The sequence below is a fragment of the Protopterus annectens genome, chromosome 2.part0 (assembly GCF_019279795.1).
Source record: "Protopterus annectens isolate FY-2018-M chromosome 2.part0, PAN1.0, whole genome shotgun sequence".
NCBI lineage: Eukaryota > Metazoa > Chordata > Ceratodontiformes > Protopteridae > Protopterus > Protopterus annectens.
The window spans coordinates 1838502466-1838528506 of NC_056728.1; the positions used below are offsets into that span (position 1 = coordinate 1838502466).

At 41.8% G+C, this 26041-nt stretch overlaps 1 protein-coding gene across 2 annotated transcripts in view; it reads right to left on the reverse strand.

The window, feature by feature from the left end:
• PLEKHM2 (pleckstrin homology and RUN domain containing M2) overlaps positions 1 to 26041 on the reverse strand; it is a 1089177-nt gene that overhangs the window by 713468 nt on the left and 349668 nt on the right. For both annotated transcript variants that reach the window (XM_044061870.1, XM_044061869.1), the window contains exon 5: positions 1489 to 1576. In XM_044061870.1, coding sequence (XP_043917805.1) covers positions 1489 to 1576 — 88 coding nt within the window. The remainder of the gene's footprint in view (positions 1 to 1488; positions 1577 to 26041) is intronic.

Below are 26041 nucleotides of genomic sequence, written 5' to 3' on the forward strand. Positions count from 1 at the left end.
GACTACAGGCAACTGTAGCCAACGCAAAAAAACACTGACTCTGGTATTTGGGCCAGCTGAGGGCTACCACAGCAGAATAACCCACAGGTGATGACTGCAACAGTGAAACACAAAGAACATCTAACACTTCTAGAACTGCCTCCTCAAGCAAGAGCAAACCATGGATTCAGGGGGTATCCCAAAGTGTTCCTTTAACCTCTAAACAATGATCCTCAGTCAGGATCAGCATTTCCCCACTCCTACTTGAGAACAGCACGAGCAATATCCTGCCTCCACCCCCCTATCCCGAGATGTCACAGTCTGCCACAACCTCTAAGGCAATCCAAAAGTTAATATCAACCATCTCACTACATTTTCCAGCACCTGGCCTCTGAGTTTGTCAACTGCTTCTGCTGACTTCCTGGCTTATCACTACCTACTAGTCAAATCTGGACAATCCTGTCCCAGCCACCACTGCAATAAAGTCCTCGTCTTTATTAAAGACAGCTTCCCTCACTATGATGCCCACTGGGGGGCGCAAGGTTATGGTCATAACAAGCATCAACCATTTGGCCATATCACCTTGCTGCTTCTTCAACTACTGATGTCTTGAAAAGGTTCTTTTTAGACTCCATGCCCATGACCTCATTCGGTATAACTGAGAAGTTCTTCTGGAAATGGAAGTTGAACTCTATCTAAAAAAACATTCCCACATCTGCAAAAACTTATTCAGTTATTCCCAGGTCTGTCTAGCCACTACCCTAGCCATCTGACCAAACTCACAACCAAAAGTTGATTACCTGACAGCTCAGCATCTCTCCTGACCCATGTGTCCAGACCTCTTACCTTTGTCCCAACATTTAATCAGCAATTCTTTATCTGTACTTTGAAGCTATGAGGTTTACTTAAAAGATTAGCAAATGCTCTGTTTGCAGAGAAAGGTGCTGCATGGAGTCATACAATGTGGTGTTAATTACATAAATATGAAGAAAGCTTTGCTTTATTTGAAATACTGATGAAGTCTACAAGACAGAAATAAGTATGTTAACCTGTGTTCTGTAAAATTAAAATGGACTTTTAATAGTAAAGTGTTCAGCCGGCAATAGATTGCTCTGTTGCTTTGGATCTGCACACAGTCCCACTTTAGTGCATTTTGTGATCAACATTATCCATTAAACAAAATATACTGCTAAACTGTGTGTGACTTATCAGGCCCTTGCCTATTAAACTTGCATATGTGTGTGCAAGCAAGCCTGGCCAGATGGTTACCTTTGTTCTGTATCTTATTCTGTGCTGTGCAAAATGCCAACAGTCTCGGTCTGGGACTTGATTTTCTATGTAAACCTAGAACGGCTATCATACAAGGTTTCTGCTAAATATTAATTCCGTTGTCAACAACAACAGAAAATTACTAAGTTACTGCATCATTATTTTAAATGGATGACAGTGTGTGCTATGCATGTCTGGCAGCTGTGGGGTTGTGTTTAAAAAAAAAAAAAAAAATCTTACCAGGTCCAGATTAAATCGAATGAATTCCAGCCCAGACACCAGCGTAAGGAACAATGTCAAATGATCATGGCTACATACCAGAGCATTCCTAGGATACAAGAAAATATTAAAATGAAAATTGGTCTTAAAGATGATTTATAATATCATGTAACAATCTTGTAAACACCATACTAATACAACCAGCAGTAATCTGAGTGTCTCACAATCATCGTAATAATGACAGAAGCACCAGGACCTAAGCAACATGCACATAAAATTAACCATGGCATAAACAAATGCTGACAGTTTAGTCCATCACGCAAGAGTCATTATTACTACATACATTCACCCCTACCAAATTAATTTTTCTTTGCATTGGTATTCAAAAGAGAGAAAGTCTCTCAAGCCCCAGGCACCTTCACAACCTTACACAGCAAAAATGCAAAGGCCACTTGTAGCATGCACTCCACTCACAGCCCAAAACAGTCTCCATATAGTAATCTGCAAATGCATTTTTTGTGGAGGACTAATCCCCCCCAAAAGAACAAGCTCCATGCACCCCAATTTCTTACTATAATCAAGTTCACTGAATGACGAGCTGACCAATTCAGAACTAAAACACACTTTTGTACTTGCACTAGTGTTACTCTCAGTACGAACTCACCAACACACCATTGTGGCGTTCTAATGAAGCTTCACCATCGTCAAACCATGGAACTCACTTCCACCTTCCATAACAAACACAGGCAGCACCACCACCTTCAAACAAATACTGAAAAGTCATCTCAACTCTTCCTATGTACCTGCTCTATAACTTTACCTCTTCCTTCTCCTTATATGATAACTAAACTATGCTTTTTACTACTGCTGACTGATGATACTTTCTCCATATTTATTTATTTTTATCACTTGTTGATACTGGTACAATAATGCTAATTAATATATCTCTGCTTATACCTCTCAGAATTCATCTGGCAACCAACTAGATTCCTGTTTTTATGTATATATTCTATATATATTACTGCAATCAAACCAACTAAATTCCTGCTTTTATGTATATATTCTGTATATATTACTGTAACCATTATGTGTAACACTGTTTCTACTTCTGTACCAATTAATGCTTAAGTTTTTTTCTGTATCTATGTTCTTGTCCGAGCTTTTCTCCCCGGGCCTCCACTGAAAACGGGCTCTTAAGCCCCAGTGGACTTTCCCGGTAAACAAATGCAATAAAATAAAATAAATAGCTAAAGTGGCATTCTTTAAAGTCCTTTATCTAACTTTGGTAAATGTGTCGGTCTGTTATACTGGTGCACCATGTTTCCACAGCAGCATATTTAAAATACTGGACCAGATCCATTTTATTAAAAAAACACTCAGTAAGAAACGTATTCCAGTGACTACAAGATTAACTGCGTTTTTTGTTGTAATTAGGGTTATGAACTTAGGTCAACAACCACAAACAACTATCAATGAAAATGTTTTCTTGTAAGGTCATTAAACTATCCAGCCATAAAGAAATACTTTGCAAGCATTTTAAATGAATTGTAGCATCCTGTGAAGAGATGTTAAAACAATAAAGAACTGACCAATAACAAAGACAGAACAACAGAAAGACTTGTGGTATGAAAACCAAAATATCAAGATTTATCATGTTGATCCTAACAAAAAAGTAATGAAAATAGAAAATTATGATTCACTAAAATAATTTTTACAGAATTTCTGACAGAAGCAAAAAGCCAGCTGCTACGGACTGAACTATGCAGAGATCAAAACTGTGTAAATATGCAGCACACAGCCTCCCAACTGTACCTGGTGGTGGACTGCACTAATAACAATTACAGTCAGACTTTTCACTTCAGAAAATGCATGGTAATTCACTTTCACTTATGCTGTCAACTTCTCAAGTTAACAGTATTAATATTTTAAAAATGTTCATAGTAATATACTGTAGGTATGAGGCTGAGAGCTATAGCTTCCAAGAGCTATAGCTTCCAAAAGTTCAAACCGAACCAGATAAACTCACTTATGAATTGCTTTTCATAAGCATCTTCAACGACCTGCAGTCAGTCATACTCCCTGCACTTGGTGTGTTTTCCTTGATGCTTAATTTTGATGAACAACACAATAAAATAACTGAGTGATGCAGAGATAGTGGTGGTGTACAACATCAAGATCCGATGAAAAAGTTTTGTTTGAGTGCAAATGTCTTAAAATGGGAGTCACAACTGTTCTTAGAAAAACTACTGTAAAAATTGACTCCCTTAAGTTATTTTAACAAGTCCATTTCTAAACAATGTGCTAAAATACTGCTTCACATAACAGTAATAATGGTAACAACAATAAATGCTTGCAAGTTGAAAAACTCCCCTACTTCAGTTGACACCTCACCTGTTAATAAAGCAAACTACCACCACCTGTATTCTTCCAGTCTGGAAGCAGACCAAATTCACATGCACATATATATTTACATGTGCCTACATGTGTACATTTGCTCTGAGATAATAACTAAGGCAATCAAAAGAAAGAAAAGGCTTGACTCTGTTCACCCTTTTGGCTAATAAAAGCAAAGTCTAGAAAGAAATCCTCAAAACCCATCTCTGTAGCACAAAGAAATAGATCCCAGAGTACAATGTAGGTAACTTAGGTTTGATTAGCCAAGACAATCCTAGCAAAGTCATCATTTGTTTTCCAGCTCACCTATCCCAGGGTGGGTTTACAGCCAAGAACTAGAAACTGGTGTAGATCAAGAACACTAAGTCTAGAAACACATGCATATCTAATAGACACTGTGAAACGTGTGGGGCAGTGAGTATAGTATAGGAAAAAAAGTCCTCCAGAACTGTCACAATGACATTGTACCAGGATATCCTGACCTTCTCTTCACACACATTCATGGACTGCTTACAATAAAGATTCCACCACCTGCAGGGCCCTAGTTTAAGGTGGTAAAGTGGACAGGTGTTAGGGAAGGCACAGCAGATTTCTGATGACGGGCTTCATGACAAGGCACATAAGATGCACTGGGAACCAATAAATAAAATAAAACAAGACTAAAAGAGAAACTCTCAAACAATATATCTGAAACATGCTGGTCTAAATTAAAAACAAACAAAAAGATGTCTCTAGCAAGTAAAGCTCCAAACCAGTCCTACCTAAACACAGTCAAAGCTCTTAACAATAATAATAATAATTAAAAAATAAATAACGAAGGTTAAATGCTGGTGCAGAAAAAAGACAAATACTCTCTTCCCGTTTACACCATCAGGTTTGTAGATAATTTTGAGATACTTAATTTTGTAATCACAATTACTTTTATTTCCAAAAGACCTAAAAACTCTTTTCAGCAGCACAGCAGAGTGGCTGTTAGCACTGCTGTTTCACACTGTTTTCTTGTGCTGTCCTGCTGTCTTGTTTGGTTTCCCAGCCACTAGAGGCTGAATTCCATCTGGCTGAAGACAAATTACTGAAAAAAATTTACTGAAAATTCGCAATTTAAATGTGACAAAACAGAACATACTTGACGCACGTTAGCAAACCAAGAGCACCCCTCACCCTTACACACACACATGCAAAACAGCACCACGTGGGCAGCTGTGCATCCCCCAGACCTCTTTACAAATAACCTACACCATTAGGACATTATGATTTATGTGACCTTTGAGACAGAATACCGCAGGAAGGACACTATGGTATACTGGCAAGGAAGTGGACAGGTTCAGCTCAGAGTGTGCTGGTGTGGAGTCATAGGCAGCAGCACAGACTCTAGATGGTGTCCTATAGGGGCAACAGTTATATAGACCAACCACTTTGGGCATGTACTGTGGTGCACATTATCCTCAAGACAGGAGAGCACGCATCACAGACTGTGCACTGTGGCAGGGCTAGCCAGTCAATGGTGTAAAATATGGCTCAAGGTGCTCTGGTCTTGTTGACTAATACTGTCAAAATGAGGCATGGGTATTTGCTAGTGATAAGTGGGTTGAAGACCCGGCCTACTCCAACCTATGCCACGGACACTTACTAATGGTGGGAAAGGTGTATATGCCCCTACTGACCAATGTGCGCCTGTCATAAAACCAAGCAGTCCTGGGTCAATAAGCTACTGGCCGGCCAGTGTCTAGTTGCCCAGCTTGGGTTACCTGAGATAATGCTGTTTAGTGAAACCTGGATGTAAAACTAATCAAACTGCCAAACAAACTAAGAATTACCATACCCAATTTAGGTTCACCAACAGGGCAAGGCTTGGAAGTGGATGACATGCTGGTACAGAGGAGAACAGACATCCACCTTGTCTCCTGGATACATAGGAAGGGCAGTGTAGCAAAGCCAATTGGCTTGGGGTCCAGTGTCTAATACTCAGGTGGAGGACAGGCTAGAAATGATGTGGGAATCGTGGTGAGGGAGAAGCTTCAGAAGACAGTGAGGTATGTCATCTGAAGTGGTGACAACCTCATGGCAATCAGACTATAGTGTAAAGATAGAGCAGTATTCATAATCTCAACCTATGCTTCACAGCAGGGTTGTAATAGTGAGGAAGATGGGAGAGAGTATATTCAGACAGCAGTTGCAGGACCTACTGGATAAAACAGGACAACAGGACTTGGTGTTGGCAATGGGCGACCCGAATGCACATATCGGGACAGACAGAACAGGAGGAGGACTGCCTGGATCCACATGGATGGGGTAACAGGAATAAAGGAGGAGAGGCCATTCTAGACTTCTGTCTAAATGGCCTGAGGGTAGCCAACACATTTCAGAAAAAGTCACAAAGATCACATACAACAGTGGCCAACATGCAACTTTGGTAGATTTCCTCCTAGCAAAGAGCAGTAGGGTAGAATCAGTGATTGCAAAGTTTTCCCCAGTGAAACAGTTGGCCCACAGCATAAACCACCAGTTGCCACAACCAGTTGCAAGCAGTGCTCAGAGAGAGCTCTAAGGTCAACAGAGACCAGGCTGAAGACCTAGAAGTTGATTGGAGAGAAAGCACAACAGTTCAAGGAATTACTCAGGGCTCTAGCACATCAAGAGGTGGAGGAGAAATAGGTGGAGTTGAACAAGAATAGCAGCGCCTCAAAACAGCATGTGTAAGGGTTACAGAACAGATGTGTTCGAGCCAGGTATGGAAATAAGGTACACAAGGAAAGCGGGTGTTGTAATATAGAAGTCCAGGAAGTCATCAAAAGAAAGAAGGAATGCAGGAAAAAGTGGGAGTTAGAAAAGACAGACCAGGTTAGGAAGGAATACTGGTTGGATAAACAGACTAAGAGAGGAGTTGCAATAGCAAAGAACAAGGCATCAGAGGCACTCTACCACCTTCTGGAAAGTGACTCAGTAAGGGGCACAAAGATACTATATCAGGTTGCAAGGCAAAGACAGAAAGATGAAGAAGATAGTCAAACACCCTTCATAAGGGATGCCAGCAACAACCTGCTCACCAGTCCACAGGACATCAAAGACAGATGGAAGGAGCATCTCCAACAGCTTCTGAATGAAGAAAACCTCACAGAAGCTGTGCTGCCCCAGACACAACCTAGGATGAGAGAAGAGGAGGAGCCCACCATAGAGGAAGAACAGCACCAAGGAAAATGAAGTCAGGGAAAGCAGCAGGCTTAGATGAGGTCACAGCAGGTATGATCAAGATGTTGGGTGAGATATGGAAGAAATGGCTCCTGAGGGTACTCATAGCAGTGTGGCGAGACAGATGTATCCCAGATGATTGGAGAATAAGCATACTAGTGCCAGTCTTCAAGAACAAAAGAGATATTCACAACTGTGGGCAGTACAGATGTATCAAACACCTATCACACTGCAAGAAAGCTCTAAACATGGTGACTGGTAATGAATACACAAAGTAGCACAAAATAAGACAGGAAATGAGCAGACTGGATTCAGATAAGGTTGCAGCACAGCCAACCTAATGTATGCAGTGAGACATACTTGAGAAGAACCTAGAAATGAAGACAGAGCTGAACTGTGCATTACTAGACTTGGAGAAAGCATATGACAAGGTCCTAAGAATGCTGATTTAGGCAGTCTTGTGGTAGTTCAGTGTCTCAGAAACATTGGTAGAATTAGTGTAAGCTATGTACAAGGGCCCAATGACTCAAATATAGTGTTCAGTCTTCCAGAGGGATTCCCAGTGGGAGTGGGTGTGCATCAGGGTTCAGCTCTGAGCCCACTGCTCTTCATACTTGTGACAGACTTCATTAGCAAACAGGTCTGAGGGGGACAGGTCAACAAAACTGTTATATGCAGATGTGGGATTACGGGTAGATTCTGAGCAAGAACTTCAGCAAAGGGTTGGGGAATGGAATGCAAAACTGTCACCTAGGATGAAACTGAGTACAGAGAAGACAGCTCCAATGGCAGTACATGGGGGATATCAGAAGAAGCTAAAAAGTGAGACAGAAGGGAAAATAATGGAACACGTTAACAGCTTCAAGTATCTGGTACAGGTGGTTAAGGAGAAGTGAAGTCTGAATAAGCAGGTCAAAGCTAGAATCAGAGGGGCTGCAACCAAATGGAACAGAGTGCGAGGATAATGTATGACAGAAGAATGCCAAAGAAGCTGAAAAGTAAGGTATATAAACAGTAAAGGCAGAGCTGTTGAGGAAACTAGATGTGATGGTCAGGAAGTGTCTAGAATGTGTTGTAGGATGAACACTGTGGGACAGATGAAGAAAGTAGGACATCACAACAGAAGCCAATGTGGCTCCAATTATAGAAAAGGTCAAAGAACAGATTATGATGGTTCAGGTACATGTGCAGAAAAGCAGAAGACAATCTGGTGAAGATGATTTGGGGCAGACAGGAAGAGGGAAAGCGGAAATGAGATAGATGGACTGTGAGAGAAGACCTGTGAGAGGTATGATTGCTGAAGGAAGGAAGGAGAGTGGCACTGAATAGGGAGAGATGGCAACAAGTGACACGACACCCCAACTCCATGTAGAAAATGGGAAAAATGTGATTGTTGATGTGCTGGTGTGGGAGGCTGCCCTAAAACAGCAAAATGTACAAATGTGCATTTCACTGGTGAATTTTTAGTCAAATTATCTTTAGTCCAATTAGTCTCAGCTGCATGCGTTTTGGCCTTCTACCATTCAGTCTAATAATGACAGGTGAAATGCAATAGTTTGCTGCCCAAAGGTGTGTGTGAGAGACACGCATCTTGTGATGAATAAGCATCTCATCCAGGACAGGTTCGCTGCTTTATGCCAGCAGCCTGCCAGTAAAGACTGGTGTTCCCACATGACTCTAAACGGGATCAAGCAGATAATCAATAATGAATAAAATCCCTATCTTTTGAGTAGCTTTATTAGCACTCTCATTGTGCAACAATGTGCATAGCTATGACCTCAGTCAGCAACACTTGCAATGGTCATTTACAGATAAAATAAACACAATACCCATCTTACCTCACAAGACTTTGGGTACACTTGTTCACTGAAGCTGATTAACTCATACAATGCCTGTCTGACAAGAAAACCCTCAAGCAAATTTCCAAACAAGATATGTTACAACACTAAGGTAAATTAAACAGCAGAGCAATTTTTTTATCACAATATGGCTGTAAAGACTACGAGACATTTATTTTTTCACGTTCCAATTAAAACATGAATGATGAAAAAAAGCTCATCCTCTTAAATCTCCAGATCATACAACATTGGCACAACACAGTATAGGAACACATGAAGGAAGGAATTAAAAAAAAATTAAGAGGAACCTCATGAGAAATTTCCCTAACATTGAAGAAGGTTATAAATATTACTTGCCTCAATAAAGGAAAATTAGGAAACTTTGTTTAATCCAGGGCTCATTAAATCTTAATCCATGTCTCATTAAATCTTAAGATTACAATTATGGACCATATAAGAGATCAGAAGCAACCAGCATTCATTCACAATATGCAGTGCCGCATAAACAAGCATTCAGAAATGAAAAAAAAAAAAATCACAAAAGAAAACCAAGATATCATTTTGTAAAGGAAAGGTGAAGTTAGAATCTTGAACTGCAACTTTCAAATACATTTAGATTTTCTTTCATTGGTCTACAAAAAGACATACTAACATCATGCTATTACATTTCTAACTGTGTTTACACTGCATTACAAATGGTGGTTCTTAAAACTTGATGTTTTACACATTGCAAAAATAACTGATAAGCAAAACACTTCATCCTATCAATTGATCTATGATATGGTTACTGTGAAGTGAGTCGTTAAGGATTTCATATTCTGCAATCTCCAGTTGGCTTATTTTTCCTATTTTTAATTCCTATACTCTGATGGGGGTGCCTCTAACCTAGTCACATCATCACACAACAATTTACATCCGAGAGACCAACTCCTGTGCTCATCAGTTCATCCTATCCACTTAAGTGAAACATGTACAACAGGGAGCAAAACAGCAAAAATGATATAAGCTCCCTCAATATTACCTGATACAGTGAATGCCATCTTTTATAGCTGATACAGGAAGTCCTGCGCATTGCTTTAAATGCCAAGAATCTCAGACAGGGCCATTAAAATTCATTCAAACACCAATGGAAGCCCAGCTCCTAGGGTCAGAATATAAGCAATAGTGCCTGATAAAGATATGAACCAAAGATTATGGAGCTACAGCACAGACATCCACAATGGAGTCACATGGAAGAAAACATTGGAAACTTTAAAAGAAAAAAAAAATAGCACAATCTGGCCCTATGTCAGAATGTTAATCAGAAATGCAATGGTACTAACAGAAATCAAAGTACTTGAAATTAAACTTTTTTTTCTCTTACAAAAATCAACTTTAAATGGAAGATTATGACAGTTTTAGAACTTAATATTTGGTGCACAGCATAAAAGATCTGGAGAGAAAGAGGTCCTTCTGTGCTAGAAGCTTCCTATCCCAGATAAGCCGTCCTGTCTCCTGGTTTAAGGAAATTTCTGACACCACTCAGAGGAAATGTTAGCTCATCGTAAAGGCTGCACAACCCTTGAGAAAGGCCAAGCATGGCAAGCCAACAAGGGCTTCAAGTTGTAAAAACCTGTGAACAGAAGAGAGGCTTGAAGACTAGCATTCTTTAAATATGGGCAGAGATTCAGAGCCACTTTAAGAAGCTAAGCAAACTGGGGCTGAGCCATAAACATGTTCTCCACAAGATTATCATAATGGACTGCAATGCCAGAAGCAGAAATGCTGACAATGGAATGACAGACATCAAATCATACAACTGTCTGAAAGAAGTCTGAATACCCTGAAACTGATCAAACATGGTGGCACAGGATACTTTGTCTAGATGAACAACCACTCCCACTTAAGATGCTATGGTTAATGAGTGGAAGGCTTTCTGGTGGCTTCAACTACTCCCAAGGCTCCTCCTGGCATGTCACATGGCATCAAGAAATATAGCCCAAACAAATCTCTGAGGTGACGTCAACAGTAACTGAGGGGATGACTTCCTTGGCTTGTTCGGGATTATTTCCTGGACAATTGGGGCTACAAGTCTGAAATCACACCACTCGTGGACACCCCAGGGCAAAGAGGATAATCTTTTGCTCTTTTATTCTTTCCTGTCTGAAGGGCAAGTGGCAATTTTGCAACATTTGGAAAATAACCTAGCTTGCCTACAGGAATCTACCATACACCATGTCCTTTACACAGACTATTTTCTGATTAAGCCCCAGGTATGCAAAAATTAATGAAAATACAATCCATCTGCGAATTTTATTGAATGAGCAGACAATTCAACTTAAATAAAAAAACACAAACATTAATTTACTAAATTTGGCTAAGTGTGCATCATGTTCAGCTTTTTATGTGGGGAAGATGATCAGAAGTTTGAGTGAGAATTTATGAACATGTTGGCCTTTAAAAACAAACATGAGATTAATGCTCTTGAAAAACATGTTACCAATGGCACTTTTTCAAAAAGTTTGTATTTTGTGTTACAGAAAGTGTTGAGGGATTTCAGAGGCGGCGATATTAACATAGTGCTTGAATGTAGAAACGTAAGAATAAAGGCGAGATGAACTCACATGGAACATTATTGTGAGTACATAACTTCTTAATGTGGAGTTGTTCAATCTCGCCGTTCATTCTTAACTGACGGGTAGCTTCCCTTGCACCATCAATCTCGGGTGGCTCATGGGAGTACAGGACCGTAGACCCAAAAGAAGCCCTGTACCTGGAGGCCGTACCAACTTTGTAATGCGTGATAAAGGTATGAGGGTTTAGACCAAGTGGCTGCTGCACAAATGTTATCAAGGAGCAATTTGGCTTGGAATGTAGAGGATGTAGAAACTGATCTGGTCGAGTGAGCTTTAATCTTGTGTTGCAAAGGCATATTAGCAGCTGAGTAGACAAAGGTGATACAATCAGATAACCATTTAGACAGTTGTTTTAGCCACTGGTCTACCTTTTCTGGAATCAGAGAATGAAACAAACAGCTGGTCTGATTGCCTGATATCTTTTGTGCTATCCAAATAAAATCTTAGCTGTCTGTGAACATCAAGTTTGTGCAGCATATACCCCAACTTGTTGGAATGATTAGGGAAGAAAACTGGTCATCTCCCCTCTGTGAAATGTGCTCGCTCTGTTTAAATGTCTTGGGCTGCAGGTGCACCCCCACCCCCAAACTTGAATATGTACTATTGCTGAAGTGCAATTCCAGTGAAAATATTACAAAGGCTTCTCTGCAAGCACGGCTACTTCTTCAAATTAAATGCAATGCATGTCTTAACTTTCAACATAAAGACTTGATGTTAATGCCTTTTTATACTGAGTTTTTTTTTTGTTTAAAGCATGCACACTTGCAGAGGCCTAACTCCAATCCTGTAAGACACCATTTCAGACTCTAGTTGATGACACATACTGCTGGGTTCTGTACCTCTCTGAGTAGCAAGGCAAAATTTTAAATTTTTATCTATGGCTTTTACATCCAACTGTGCTTTTTTCCCCAGTTTCATCTGTGACCAGTCAATATTAGACTATTTTTGTATGGCAATAGCTATCCACTTCCAAACTAAACAGCACTACCCCAGAATTAGTAACACCAGAAATAATTAACTTGTGCTAGTTTAGTTCCCCCCCCTTGAACTGAACTGCCATTTACTTAACTGCAGTTCATCTATTCTCTTGGTACTCTCTCGCCATATCACTTAGCTACGAGTCAGTTGATTGTTTTTGTTTGAATTGCCCATCTTCCAGAATCTGGTTAAGAGACCTGTCAACCACTCCCACAGGACTCCTCCTGCAATTAGTCCCTACCCTCCTCCCCCACTAGGAATGCTTAGCACAGAAGTTATATAAAGGCCGTATTCACTGGTATCCTATTGTTTTCCAGCCCACAACCCCTTCTAAGAGCAGTTAACAGGTCTCTGTCCGCTTCGCTCCCCACCCTGCCCCCAATTTCCACCCACCGCCGGTGGTCCTACCTTTATTAGAACAAACCCCTCCCATCATTTTTACCACCAACCACAACACTACTCCCAACTGTAAATTCACCATCTTCCCACTACTACCCCTCCTCTTCTGATAACATGAATAAGCATATCATACTTATACTCTTTGCATACCCTCTCCTTGCATATCTTACTTCTTACCAAAACTCCATTATACCCCCACTCAACCACTTCCACTGTACAACTATTCACTCCATCACTCATGACTCACCCTCACTCTGCTCCTCTCCCACCAACTCAAAAACCATCCCTATGCATCCCCACATATTCTATCAACTAAAATACTAAAACTAAATGCATCCCTACAAGTTAACAAAATAACCCTCCCACCACATCTGTTACCGACTGCACCCAATCATAGTTTCTCTAAAATGCAAACTCTTTCACAAACTGATACAACTAATAACCTCATGCATATCAAAACTTGCCCTCAGTGGAGACATCCACCCCAACCCTGGCCCCTCCATCTCCAACCCCACCCCCACTTTTAATAATCAAACAACCACATCACCCAAATCCCAGCCAGTAGAAAACCAAATGACCTCCTTCTGCTAAGCCTAAACATCAGAAGTATAGCCAACAAAGTCTGCAAACTCCATGCCATCATAGACTTATACTCCCCAGATATAATCATCCTGACAGAAACCTGGCTAAAACCTCACATTACCAGTGAGCAAATCCTCCCTAATGGTTACAACATACTAAGACTAGACCAACTAAACAAGAAAGGAGGTGGTATAGCTATAATATTTAAAAGCATCTAAAAATCCAGATTCTAAACTAATCAGCTCCCCAAATATACCAACCTCAAAATAAAACCATCAACATAATAGGATGCTACTTCCCACCTGGCCAAAATATCCCTCCACTAGAAAACCTCCTAAGCTGGACTACCCACCATCTCCCTCAAGAGACCATAATTTTAGGTGACTTCAATATTGATTGTCAATCCTGTTGCGGCAACCATCCAACCCAGCATCTAAACTTTCATGGCTTCACCCAACTAGTCCAGTCACCAACCAGAATAAATAAAAACTCCAACAAGCACACTACCCTGGGATTGGATACTACTCAGCAAGATTTCCCCAGTCTTATATAGCAGGCTGCCTATCAGATAGCCTCAGTGATCATTCCCCAACATTCCTACTCAAAAAACACCTATACCAAGTTAAACCGGTCATCTACCATCAAATACATAAAAAACTACACTTTAACCCAATCACATTCATCTCATCCCTCAAAGAACGTAACTGGCCCCATCTAAATTACCTCAGCCTAGATGACACAGTCCAATTTTTCAATACTACCTTCCTAAGCATTCCTAAATAACCATGCCCCCATAAGACTTAACAGAACCAAAGCCCAACCCTCCCCATGGCTACTGAAAACCACTAGGTCAGAAATGAAAAACTGAGATAAAGCCTGGGAACACTGGCCCAAAACCCGCACAGAGTCAAAAAGCTAATAAAGGAAGACAAAATCCAATACTACCAGTCTGCTCCCAATACAACCCCAAACAATTCTGGACTTCCATAAACTCCATCCTCCACCCAGGTAAAATCAATACCCCTACACCTAACATTCCTCACTCCTCAGAAAATGTTGCTACCTCATTCAACACACTTCACACAAACCATACTATCACTAGGTAGACAACACAACCCTCCTCCCCTACACCCACACCTTCACCCAGTAATCTCCCCACACTCCTCTCATTTTCTCCCATTCCTATCTCCAACATAAGAAAACTCAACTAAACTTAAACCCACAAAATTAGCAGTAGACAACCTCTCAAGTGAATTCCTACAAACTGCAGCTGACTCCCTAGCCTACCGAGTATCCATCTTGATTAACCAATCTCTGTCAGAATGCTTCATCCCTACACTATGGAAAATATCACACATCATTCCCCTTCACAAAGTCGGCCACTCCAGAGATTTAACCAACTACTGCCCCATAGCGATTCTATCTCCACTCTCCAAAATACCAGAGAGATGCATTCACTCTCAAATCTCAGACTACCTCCTAACAACCTCCTTTCTAATGCTCAACATGGTTTCCGACCAAACCATAGCACCACCACTGCCTTACTCTCTTTTGCTAACACTATCATTCACCATAAAAACAATGGCCATCTCTCCTCTGCTACTTTCCTAGACCTATCTAAAGCATTTGACATGGTCCCACACAAACAACTCCTCTCTCTATTCAATAACCTATTCTTTTCTCAGTCACCAACTGGTTTCAAAGTTACCTGACCACCAACAATCTGTTGTATGGCAAAATGACATCTCCCCAACTAACTGTCTCTATTGGTGTTCCCCAAGGATCCATCCTTGGACCCCTACTCTTCTCTATTTTCACCAATAATCTAGCCTCTGCCACCAAACATGGCACACTCATACAATATGCAAATGACTGAACCATCATCTGCTCCACCCAGTCCCTACCCAAACTGCAAAAGGTCACACAGTATGCCTTTTCTTCTGTTGAAACTTGGCTATCCGATGCCCAGTTAATACTCAACCCAAACAAAACTAAACTCCTCATCTTCAAACCCACCAAACATATTCAAAACAACTCTCATTTTAACATCACAGCAAAAGACAACACCACTATCCACCAAACAGATCACACCAAATTGCTAGGAGTTGAAATAGACAAGAATCTCAAATTTGACATTCACATATCCATGACCATAAAAAAGTCCACCAAAAACTAGGAGCCTTATAGAGAAATAAGCAACTCCTCACCAAAACAGCTAGGATTTCAGTTGCAAATTCACACTTTATCTCCACCCTATTTTATGCCTCTCCAATATATACCAACCTAAGTCAATGCGATCTAAAAAAACTCGAGACCTGCTGCAACAAATTCGCCACCGGGACATCCTACCACAGTCTCTCACTTACTGAACTAGGCTGGCTAGAACTCCCTCACCTACTTCAATGGTATCAACTCACACTCGCCCACAAACTGGTTAACCATCTTCTAAAGGTCCCATCCCCCCCGGCATCTACTCCAACCCCATCTCACCACTAGACCACTACGATCCAGCAACAAAAATCAATTACAGGTTACTAGAGCCAATAACACTGCTGGAGAAGCACTATTCTCCAGTGCTACAGCCAAATTATGGTACACCTTCCCCCTTACAATAACCTCTCTACCATCATACATCCTCTTTAAAGCTTTACTTAAAGCGCACCTAAAAACATGCTGGCTATGCCCTTGTAACTCTCCCCTCTAACTTCTCCCACTCCATCTACCCTCTACCTCTCTTCCACCCCACAAACTACCTTTAATTACAGCAAGCTCTGATACTTCCATGCCTATCTACTTATTATATGGCAGTACCTTCTTCTTGTAACAATTGTTAATATCTGCTATGACTTTGTGGATAGAACAGATGCTAGTTATCTACTGAATGTACTATGTTTTTCATCTGTAACTATGTAATATTTTAATTGCTAGGATTCTTAATCTGTAACTATGTCTGTAATACTTTAAGTTGTGGAGCTTTTCTCCCAGGGCCTCCACTGAAAATGGACCTGCGTCCAGTCAGACATTCCCAGTCAACAAATGTAAATAAATAAACAAACAAACTCAATGACTTGGCTAATATTAGTTTCTGAACAAACTTTGGGCAAAAAAGAGGGGTTTGACCTAAGAGATACTCTATCAGCATGGAAAATCAAATAAGGAGGGCTGATGGATAAAGCTTGAAGTTCTGACAGTCTGCGGGCAGAAGTAATAGCCACCAGAAATATGGTTTTCCATTTCAAATATTTGAGGTCACAAGATGATGCTGGTTCAAAAGGGGGGAGGGATTATACATGACAGCATAAAATTTAGATTCCATGGAGAAAAAGAAGTTATGTACTCACCATAACGTTCCATGTGAGTTGTTCCATCTCGCCTTCATTCTTCACTGATGGGTTTGGAACCGATCCTCAGCTCCGACATGGCCGACTAGCAAGCTCAAAGTTCTCCAGCAGCTCGAGACCCAACCCCTTATCCCACAATGCACTGCTGGAACTACCTCAGATCTTGTTTGCTGTGTAACATACAGAATTACAATAATTATTCTGCCTAGGAATGAAGCAGCACTGAAAAACCAGAATGAAGACAGCCTCCATGTCAACTGCCAGCCAGGAGGGACATGAGAATGAAGGCGAGCTGGAACAACTCACATAGAACCTTATTGCAAGTACATAACTTCTTTATGTGAAGTTGTTCAATCTCGCCGTTCATTCTTCACTGATGGGTAGCGTCCCTAGCACCCTGATCTTGGGTGGCTCACGGACGTTCATAGGTTGGTACTAGGCTATAGGCCCTAGGGCCTATGCAAGCCTAGCCATAACAATTCCCTGTATATTTCTTCCCACAATATTTACATCTCTAGACCCCTGTCTAGCAGGGCAACCGACATGATCCCCAGGGTGAATTTCCCATCTCCCATCCAATCATCAGGGTTCCTTTTGAAGAGGGCCAATGAGGCGCTCTGCTTGACATGTATGGGCAGTCTATTCCAGAGTATGGGGAGTCTCTGGGTCAGGAACCTATCCCTCCAGCATGTTCTGTTCATTGTGATGACAAGGTTTAGATCCCTGGAGCGTGTGGCTCTGAGGGATTGGGATTTCTTTAAGTGGAGCATGCCCAACACAGCTCAGGGTTTGACATGGCCGTGTATGTTAAGCTGAGATCACCTCTGAGTAGACGATATGCCACAGAGTATAGCTGGAGGTTTTTTTTAGACTGTCACCATATGGCATCTCCTTTAGTGAGGTATTTCTGTGGCCGTTTCAGCTGTTGCAGATGTCTTGTGAGCTACATATCAAACGGGGCATTATACTCTATAATGGGTCTAATGAAGGATGAGTACAGTGGGACAATGACCTTTTTTCTGCATGAAAAGCCCTTAGTGATGAGGTGTGCCACATAGAAGGATTTCCTGACTGTTGTGGTGATGTGGTTATCAAAAGTGAGACCACTGTCCACCTGTGTCCCTAAGTCTCTCATCACTTTCGATGTTTAGTGTCCTGCCACCTATGTGATAAGTCATGGGTGCATGTTTTTTTCCAAAGGGGATAACTATACATTTCTTGGCATTATGCTTGACCCCATGGCTCTGTTTCTGTAAGGCCCTTTTGTAGAATATCCACATCATTTGGGGATTCAATAATGGCTCACAGTTTGCAGTCATCTGCGAACTTTGTTAGCTAGTCCCTTAGTGTTGGCCTGTACTTCAGAGAAGTAGATGCCAAGCAAAGAGGTCCCAGGACTGAACACTGAGGTACTCCACTTGTCTGGAGCTGGATTTGGAGTTGGCTACTTTTACAGTCTGGGTTCTGTTAGTAAACCAGTTGGCAACCCATTGAGTGACGTAGGGATTTATGCCCAGCTTAGTAAGTTTATCTACGATTCCAGAGTGGGGGATGGTGTCGAAGGCCTTGGCAAGCTCCAGATAGGCTGTGTGGACCGCCTTACCTCGTCCACAGCTCTGGAGACGGATTCAAATAAGTCAATCAGATTCAGAAGACAAGATCGGCCCTTCACAAACCCAAACTGGGTGGGGTCCAGTGTTTGAAGGTTGCCAATGTCTTTGTTTATAAGTTCCATGATAATGCGTTCCATGCCCTTGCAGATCAGGCTTGTCAGACTGATGGGACGGTAGTTCCTGGGATCCAAGGTGGATTCTCCCTTGTGGAGCGGGATAACTGTAGCTGTGCGCCACTCAGTGGGCACGAAGCCTGAGGTGAGGCTATGATTAAACATGACACTTAGGTGAGGTGCCAGTTCATTTTGTATTTCATGTAGTACACAGCCCTGGGATGTCATCTGGTCCCATGGATGCTGTATTCTTAGCTTTGGAGAGTGCGGTTTCTACCTGTGTGGCCGTGATTACTGGAATTTGGCAATCTTTTGGTATTGAGATGGGCCCTTTAGGGGGTGAGAGGGTGGTGAAGTTGGCACTAAATCGATCTGCCAGGATATTGGCAATATCCTTGGGACCAGTATATTTAATGCCATTCTGTTGTAGCTCAGAGCAGATCTGAGCATTGCCATTTAGATTCTTGACATAACTATAGAATGCCTTGTGGTTGTCCTTGGAATCTTTTGCAATTTTATTTTCATAACTAGCATTAGAGGATTTTATGAGGGATCTCAGCTTCTTACTGAGGCTGGTGAGGGAGTTTTTTGCATCCTGGGATTTTCCTCTTTTCTGCAACAGTTTCTTCCTTCTGTTGTACAGTTTGTTTATAGCAGGGGACCACCAGAATGGCTTTCTTTTTTTGGAGAATAGCATCTTGGTTCTATTTGTGATGGCACAATTCATGCACGAGTGGATCTGCTCGTACGGTGCCTTAGTGTAGGATTCTGCAGACGAACTTCCAGATCCCATCTGCGTGGGTGTACTGAAGTTTGTCACTTCTGACTTCAGTAGCATGAAGTTGGCTTTAGAGACGTTTAAGGAGGTTTCCTTACTGGGGGGTGGGATGTGGATGTCAAGGGTGATTTGCTTATGGTCAGACCTGACCAATGAGGGGGTGACCACTGGTGTGGAGCATCTATCTCCCATGTTGGTAATGACCAGGTCTAGGATACTGGAGCCCCTGGTGGGACAATGGATTAAGGTGAACCAGGACGTTGGAATTTATGAATTCCAAGAACCATTGGGAAAAGGAGTTGGTACCAGAGTAGTTTTCCCAGTTAATGGCAGGGTAGTTGAAATCACCCAGTATTAGGGTGTTTGGTTGTATCTTAATATTTTCCAGTATGTTTAGAAAGGTGTAGTGAGAATCTTGTGGCATGGTGGGGGATCTGTAGCAAGCTACAATTTGGATTGCAGTCTTACCTAGTGTTAGTTGCACCTGGAGAAATTCAGATGCATTGTGTTGGGCAACTAGCTTGGAGGTGTGAATATCCTTGGTGAATATGGACACTCCTCCACCTTTAGTGTTTCGGTCTTGGTTTTGTGGCCAAAAAGTGTGGTAAGAATTGTAGCCTGGTATTGCAGGGTTGCTCTATGGAGCCTTGAACCAAGTCTCAGTTACTGCACAGATATCAATGTTCTCCATTTTTAGGAGTGCCTCGAGAGAGTGCATTTTGAGGTTTAGACTTCTAGCATTGAGTAGCATTACCTTCAGATTTTGCATGCTTCTATCTGTTACGGTGGTGGTTTTATCATCATTTGAACCTTGCCTAAAAAAGGCACTATAGGGGTGGCAAGAGCTTTAGCCAGTAACCTGAACCCCAGGGGTGACAGGTGCAGACCATCTCTGGCAAAGCATCGTGGTTTGTCGATCATGTCTTCCCAGGCAGACGAATAATGGATCCCCTTTGAATGACACCAGAAGCTTAGCCAATTGTTGAAGTCAATCATTTTGTCCTTATACTGGGCGAAGGCAGGATGCTACTCAGGGCTACGGTCATACCTGCCTGGGTCACATAACCCAAGAGCTCTTCCATGTCTCTTTTCATGTAGTCCAGGGAGGTACATCTCAAGTCATTCACTCCAGCATGGACAATGACAGAGTCGTATTTGTACTTGTTGTGGAGTCACTTGAGTGCATGCGTTATGTGGTGGATCCTGGCACCCGACAGGCAGCTGACTGTAATTTTCTCCTTGTTCAGCCTGGTAAGTGGGACATCAGTGTGCCTGTCTATAGAGTCACCTATGACCAAAGTGTTGGGTACATTGCCTTGCCTTAGGGGCGGTTGTTGGGTGTCACACTGGTGTTGTGAGCTATGTGTCACTTTGGTTGTAACTGGTACTTGTTTGCATTTCAGCTTCAGAGGTCCTTGTTGCTTGGGCAGGTTAATGTTAAGGGCCTCTGCATATGTGGGTTTAGTGTTCCTATGTGTGGGTGTTGATGGTGTGGGTTTTGAAGGGCTATGAGTTGCTTGAGGTGTAGTCCAGGTGTTAACCTTCTCCTCTTGACGGTCTAGCCCAATCTTGGCCGGAGAGAGCTTTGCTTCCAGTTTGGCTATGTAAGTGCATCTCTCGCAGGTTGTAGTGTTGGGTGGTAGGAGGAGAGGATTGTCTGTGTACATGAGGCAGTTGCCGCATTGCTCCAGTATGCCCAGATTCACCAAGTGGACAGGAGAAATCACCGGAAGCTGACCCCTGGACATACCTGTTTAGGTGCTTTTTTTGTAAAGTTTAGGAGCTGTTTTCCCTTACCTTTGCCAGGTACTTTGCAATTATAGGCTGTTTAGTGCCTATGATTAATTTCTCTTTATTGACAAGGAGAGCTGAGTGCTTGTATCAGTTTCAGGCTTCCTAGTGCTTTCTAGCAGGTTCTAGAGCAAGTGCTAGTCTCAGGGGTTCAGATTTTAGTGCTACTACTGAGAAACCAGCTAGTTCTAAGGGAAAATTTGAAGAGCAGACTTCCTGGCACCTGGAATACTTTAACTGTAGCCTCGCAGTGCTGCACGATGTGAAAAATGTGCAAACACACACGTTTTTAACCCAGAAAGTTGACAGGGATAGAAATAAGCCCAAAAACGCTAATAAAATTACAATTTCAGAGCTGGAAACCACTCCTCTAGTGTTAGACAGTACAATGCTCACCAGTCCCACTGGTAAGCAGTAGGACTTCCCTCTACCACAGCAAGGTCTAGATAGCTCTGAACACAGAAAATAAAGTCCTGAGACAAGCAAAGCCTGGGATATGGACTGGCTAGGAAAGGTGGGAAACGAGCAAACAAGATAGTATTTTTTTTTTGTTGAAACAGGCTAAACAATGCAATAATACAGTAAATAAACACAGAAAAGGCTAACACACTTGAATGTGTAGTCCTAAACAGTAAATGCAATTAAAACTCTACAAAATTAGCAATTTAAAACTATTTAAATTAAGCAAGGCAAGTGCACAACTGAAAAACAATTTAAGAGGCCGTAATACAGCAGAATAAGTAGCTAGTCTACATATACAGAGCAGTCTATATATACAGAAAAGCAGCTAACACACACAAACAATTCAGATGCAGTGCAACCAAGAGCACTTGAGTTGTAGCAATATTAAGGCAATGACAGTTATAATAAATGCTCTAAAATATACTCTATTTCTAAAATGTTTGAGAATCACAGTCAGAGCACAAGGAGATTCAGGCAAATTTTTTTTTGAAAGGGAAAAAGGAGAAACAGAAGGCCTTATCAAATGTTCTCTGTATTAGGTAGAATGAGCGAATGACACTAGACTGGGAGGAGTGTCCCAGATCAGATTTACAGTAGGGGCGGGCAACTGCAAAGCCACCAAGCATACTAAAGCTATTAGCTTACAGACAGTAAGCACTACAGAAAGCCACAAAATGAAAGTTTTTAAACAGATAAAGGAGCAATGAGACTCTACAGAATGCTTTTAACTGCAAACAAATTAGTTACCCATGCAGATTAGTTAATAGCAATAAAATACACTAAAAACTATGCAGCAGGCAATAAAAAGTGCTATATATAAATTGCTAGAAACAATAATCAGTATAAATAATCCAAAAAACAGGATACTTGTATATCTCAGCTCAGAGTTGTAGTCAACACCTCTCATCCACTCTGCTCAGTGTGTATACACTCTTCAGAACCGTAGAGCCAAATGAAGCCCTGTCCCTGGAGGCCTTATCCACTTTGTAATGAGTTATAAAAATGTCAGGTCTTGACCATGTGGCTGCCGCACAGATGTTGTCCAAACGTAATTTGGCTTGAAAAGCTGAAGAGGTAGAAACTGCTCTGGTTGAATGCTCCTTCAACCTTAATAGACAAGGGCATGTTGACAAGAATGTGTGTAAGTGATACAATCCGACAGCCACTTAGACAAAGTTGTTTTGGCAACTGGTTTACCTTTCCTGGCCTCAGAAAAAGACAAAAAGCTGATCTGATTTCCTAATGTCTTTTGTTCTGTCTAAAATATAAGTTGTCTGTGAACATCGAGTTTGTGCAACATATATTCCAATTTGTTCGTGTGATTAGGGAAGAAAACGGTTAACTCAATGACTTGATTGATGTCGATCTCAGAACATACTTTAGGCAAAAAGGATGGATTTGTTCTGAGAGATACTCTATCAGCAAGAAAGACCATACAAGGAGGCTTGATGGATAGGGCTTGGAGTTCTGACACTCTGTGGGCTGAAGTGATGGCTACCAGGAAGACAGTTTTCCACGATAGAAATTTTAGTTCACAAGATTATGCAGGCTCAGAAGGCGGAAGAATGATGCGAGATAACAAAATTCAAATTTGAGGGAGAATAAGGTGTCTTCACTGGAGGCCTCATGTGACAAGAACCTTTTAGAAACGGCTTAGACAATTGGTGAGCCATAGCATTCAATCCATCGATCCCTAGATGGAAATTAGATATAGCAGCTAATTGTACTCGCACCATAGCAGCCGCTGCTCCTTTGTTGAAAATTTCTGTCAAGAATTGTAAAATAGAAGACAATGGCACCTGGTAAGGGTCAATGTTGTGGGAGGAAGCCCAAATGGAAAATCTCTTCCACTTACTATGATACAATTTTCTAGTGGAAGGCTTATGGGAAGCCAACAAAAGTTGACTAGTGTCATGGGAAAGATTATAAAGCCTGGCTATGCGGGGAATTGAAGCAGCCAAGCGGTTAGCTTCAGTGTCTGCAATGATGGATCAAGATCCCCTGACGGATGTGTCAATAAGTCCAGAACTGGGTCCAGGATCCATGGGTCTTCCAGAATGTGATGGTAAAGAAAAGTACAGTTTTGTACCTACCATAAATGTAGATGTTCGAAGATCCACATTGCTGCAGTCCTTACTTATGGGTAGTCCGCTGTCCTCGGTCGGCCCGAATACCAAAGTATTAGGCTGACGTCGGTCATGGGCGCTCAGATCTGACATCAGAGCGTCAGGGTATAAAAGCGCATGACCGACGTCATATCCTCAGTCTTTTCTTGCCCCAGATGTCAGAAGGCCCTAAAAAGAAAGGCCACAGCCAAAAACAGAATACCTCCCAAAAACAGGCCCAACAACAACCATCACCCAAACCATATAACCATGTTAAACTACAGTGGGGAAGGAGGGAGGGTAAATTGGACTGCAGCAATGTGGATCTTCGAACATCTACATTTATGGTAGGTACAAAACTGTACTATGTTCTTCATCTCACATTGCTGCAGACCTTACTTATGGGTAGAATCCCAAAGCAACGGGAAAGGGAGGATGGCAAAATCATAAAGCATTAGGGGCTGCTAAAATGCCCTGTAATATTGCAGTGGCAAATCCAGCCCTAGACTTAGAATAAAGAGGAAGGTGGTAATGCTTAGAAAAAGTATGTACTGAACTCCAAGTAGCTGCTTCCAAAATATCTTTTGTAGCTACCCCCCTTAGAAAGGCAGTAGAGGTGGCAGTAGCTCTAGTGGAATGAGGTCTGATTCCAGCCGGAATCTCCTTACCATGATGGGAATAACAGAAAGAAATACAAAACCCAATCCACTTAGAAATAGTTTGTTTTGAAACAGGTTTACCCTGGGAACCCAAAGCAAAAGAAACAAACAACTGCTGAGACTGTCTGAACTCCTTGGTTCTGCTCAAATAATAACGCAACTGCCTGTGAATATCCAAAGTATGCAAAATCTTCTCCCCTTTATTTTGGGGGTTTGCATAAAAAGTAGGCAAATGAATTGTTTGGTTTAAGGCCACACTAGAAACCACTTTAGGCATAAAGGAAGGATTAGTACGCAAAGATACCCTATCCTTATGAAAAATCAGGAAGGGCTCCACTGCCATAAGGGCCTGTAATTCAGAAACCAGTCTTGCAGAAGTAATGGCCAACAAAAAAGCAGTTTTCCAAGACAAATACTTTAACTCGGCCGTAGCTGCAGGCTCAAAAGGTTGTAGAGTAAGTTTTTCCAACACAAAATTGAGATCCCAAGCAGGAGTAGGAGCTCTACGTGGAGGTCTTATGTTCTTTGCCCCTCTAAGAAATTGCTTAAACAAAGGGTGAGAGAATAAAGGAGGGTCACAATCATAGTGAGCAGAAATGGCTGCAGCATGAATCTTTATAGAGGAGAAAGACAAACCTTTGTCCAGTAACTCAGTAAGATATTGAAGAGAAGCACTTAAATTAGGTTTGGAAACATCAAAATCCTTTTCTTTGCTCCAAATAAAAAATCTCCTCCATTTATCAGCATAAACTTTCCTTGTACTAAGCCTTCTGGCCTCCAAAATAACATTCAAAACTTGTTGTGGCAGCTGAGACCCTCCAGGGTCTAAAACAGAATATGCCAAGCTGTTAGATGCAGAGACTGAATCCTGACATTGAGGAAGTGACTGCCCTCCTGAGACAAAAGATGCGGAATTAAAGGTAGAGGCCATGGAGGCTCCCTTACTAAACTCCTCAGAAGTGGGTACCAGTGCTGTCGCGCCAATCGTGCTATCAGAATCATGGATGGTTTGTCTTGTCTGGCCTTCAAGAGTACCTTGGGGAGGAGAGGCAGAGGTGGAAAGGCATAGACATGAAGATTGTTCCAACTGAATGATAGAGCATCCACCTTCCAAGCTGTGTGATGAAACCTTTTTGTGCAAAACTTTGGCAACTGGTAATTTAGTGGAGAAGCGAACAGATCTATGTCTGGAGTCCCCCATAACACTGTCAACTGCTGGAATACATGAGGATCCAATTTCCACTCGTGAGGATCCACTATCTGTCTGCTCAAAACATCTGCTAAGGAGTTCTGTGCTCCTGGCAAAAACCTTGCTTGAAGATTGAGGTGTAAACTGAGAGCCGTCTCCCACAAAATCATCGCTTGCCTGCAAAGTGGGTATGAATGGGTTCCCCCTTGCTTGTTGATGTACCACATGACAGTAGTGTTGTCTGTTTGAATCAACACCTGCCCTGGGTGAAGTAAATCCTTGAAAGCCCTTAATGCAAACTGGACTGCTAACATCTCCTTCAAGTTGATATGCAAATGTTGAAGTCTGACAGGCCACGTGTCTTGCACCCATTTTCCATTGAGGTGTGCTCCCCAAGCCTTGTCCGAGGCATCTGTCGTTAGAATCTGACTCGCCTCTGGTCGGGTCACAGAGAGTCCCTTGTTTAGGTGACATTTCTGAGCCCACCACAAAAATTCCTTCTGAATGCAAGGTATGATCTGAATGACA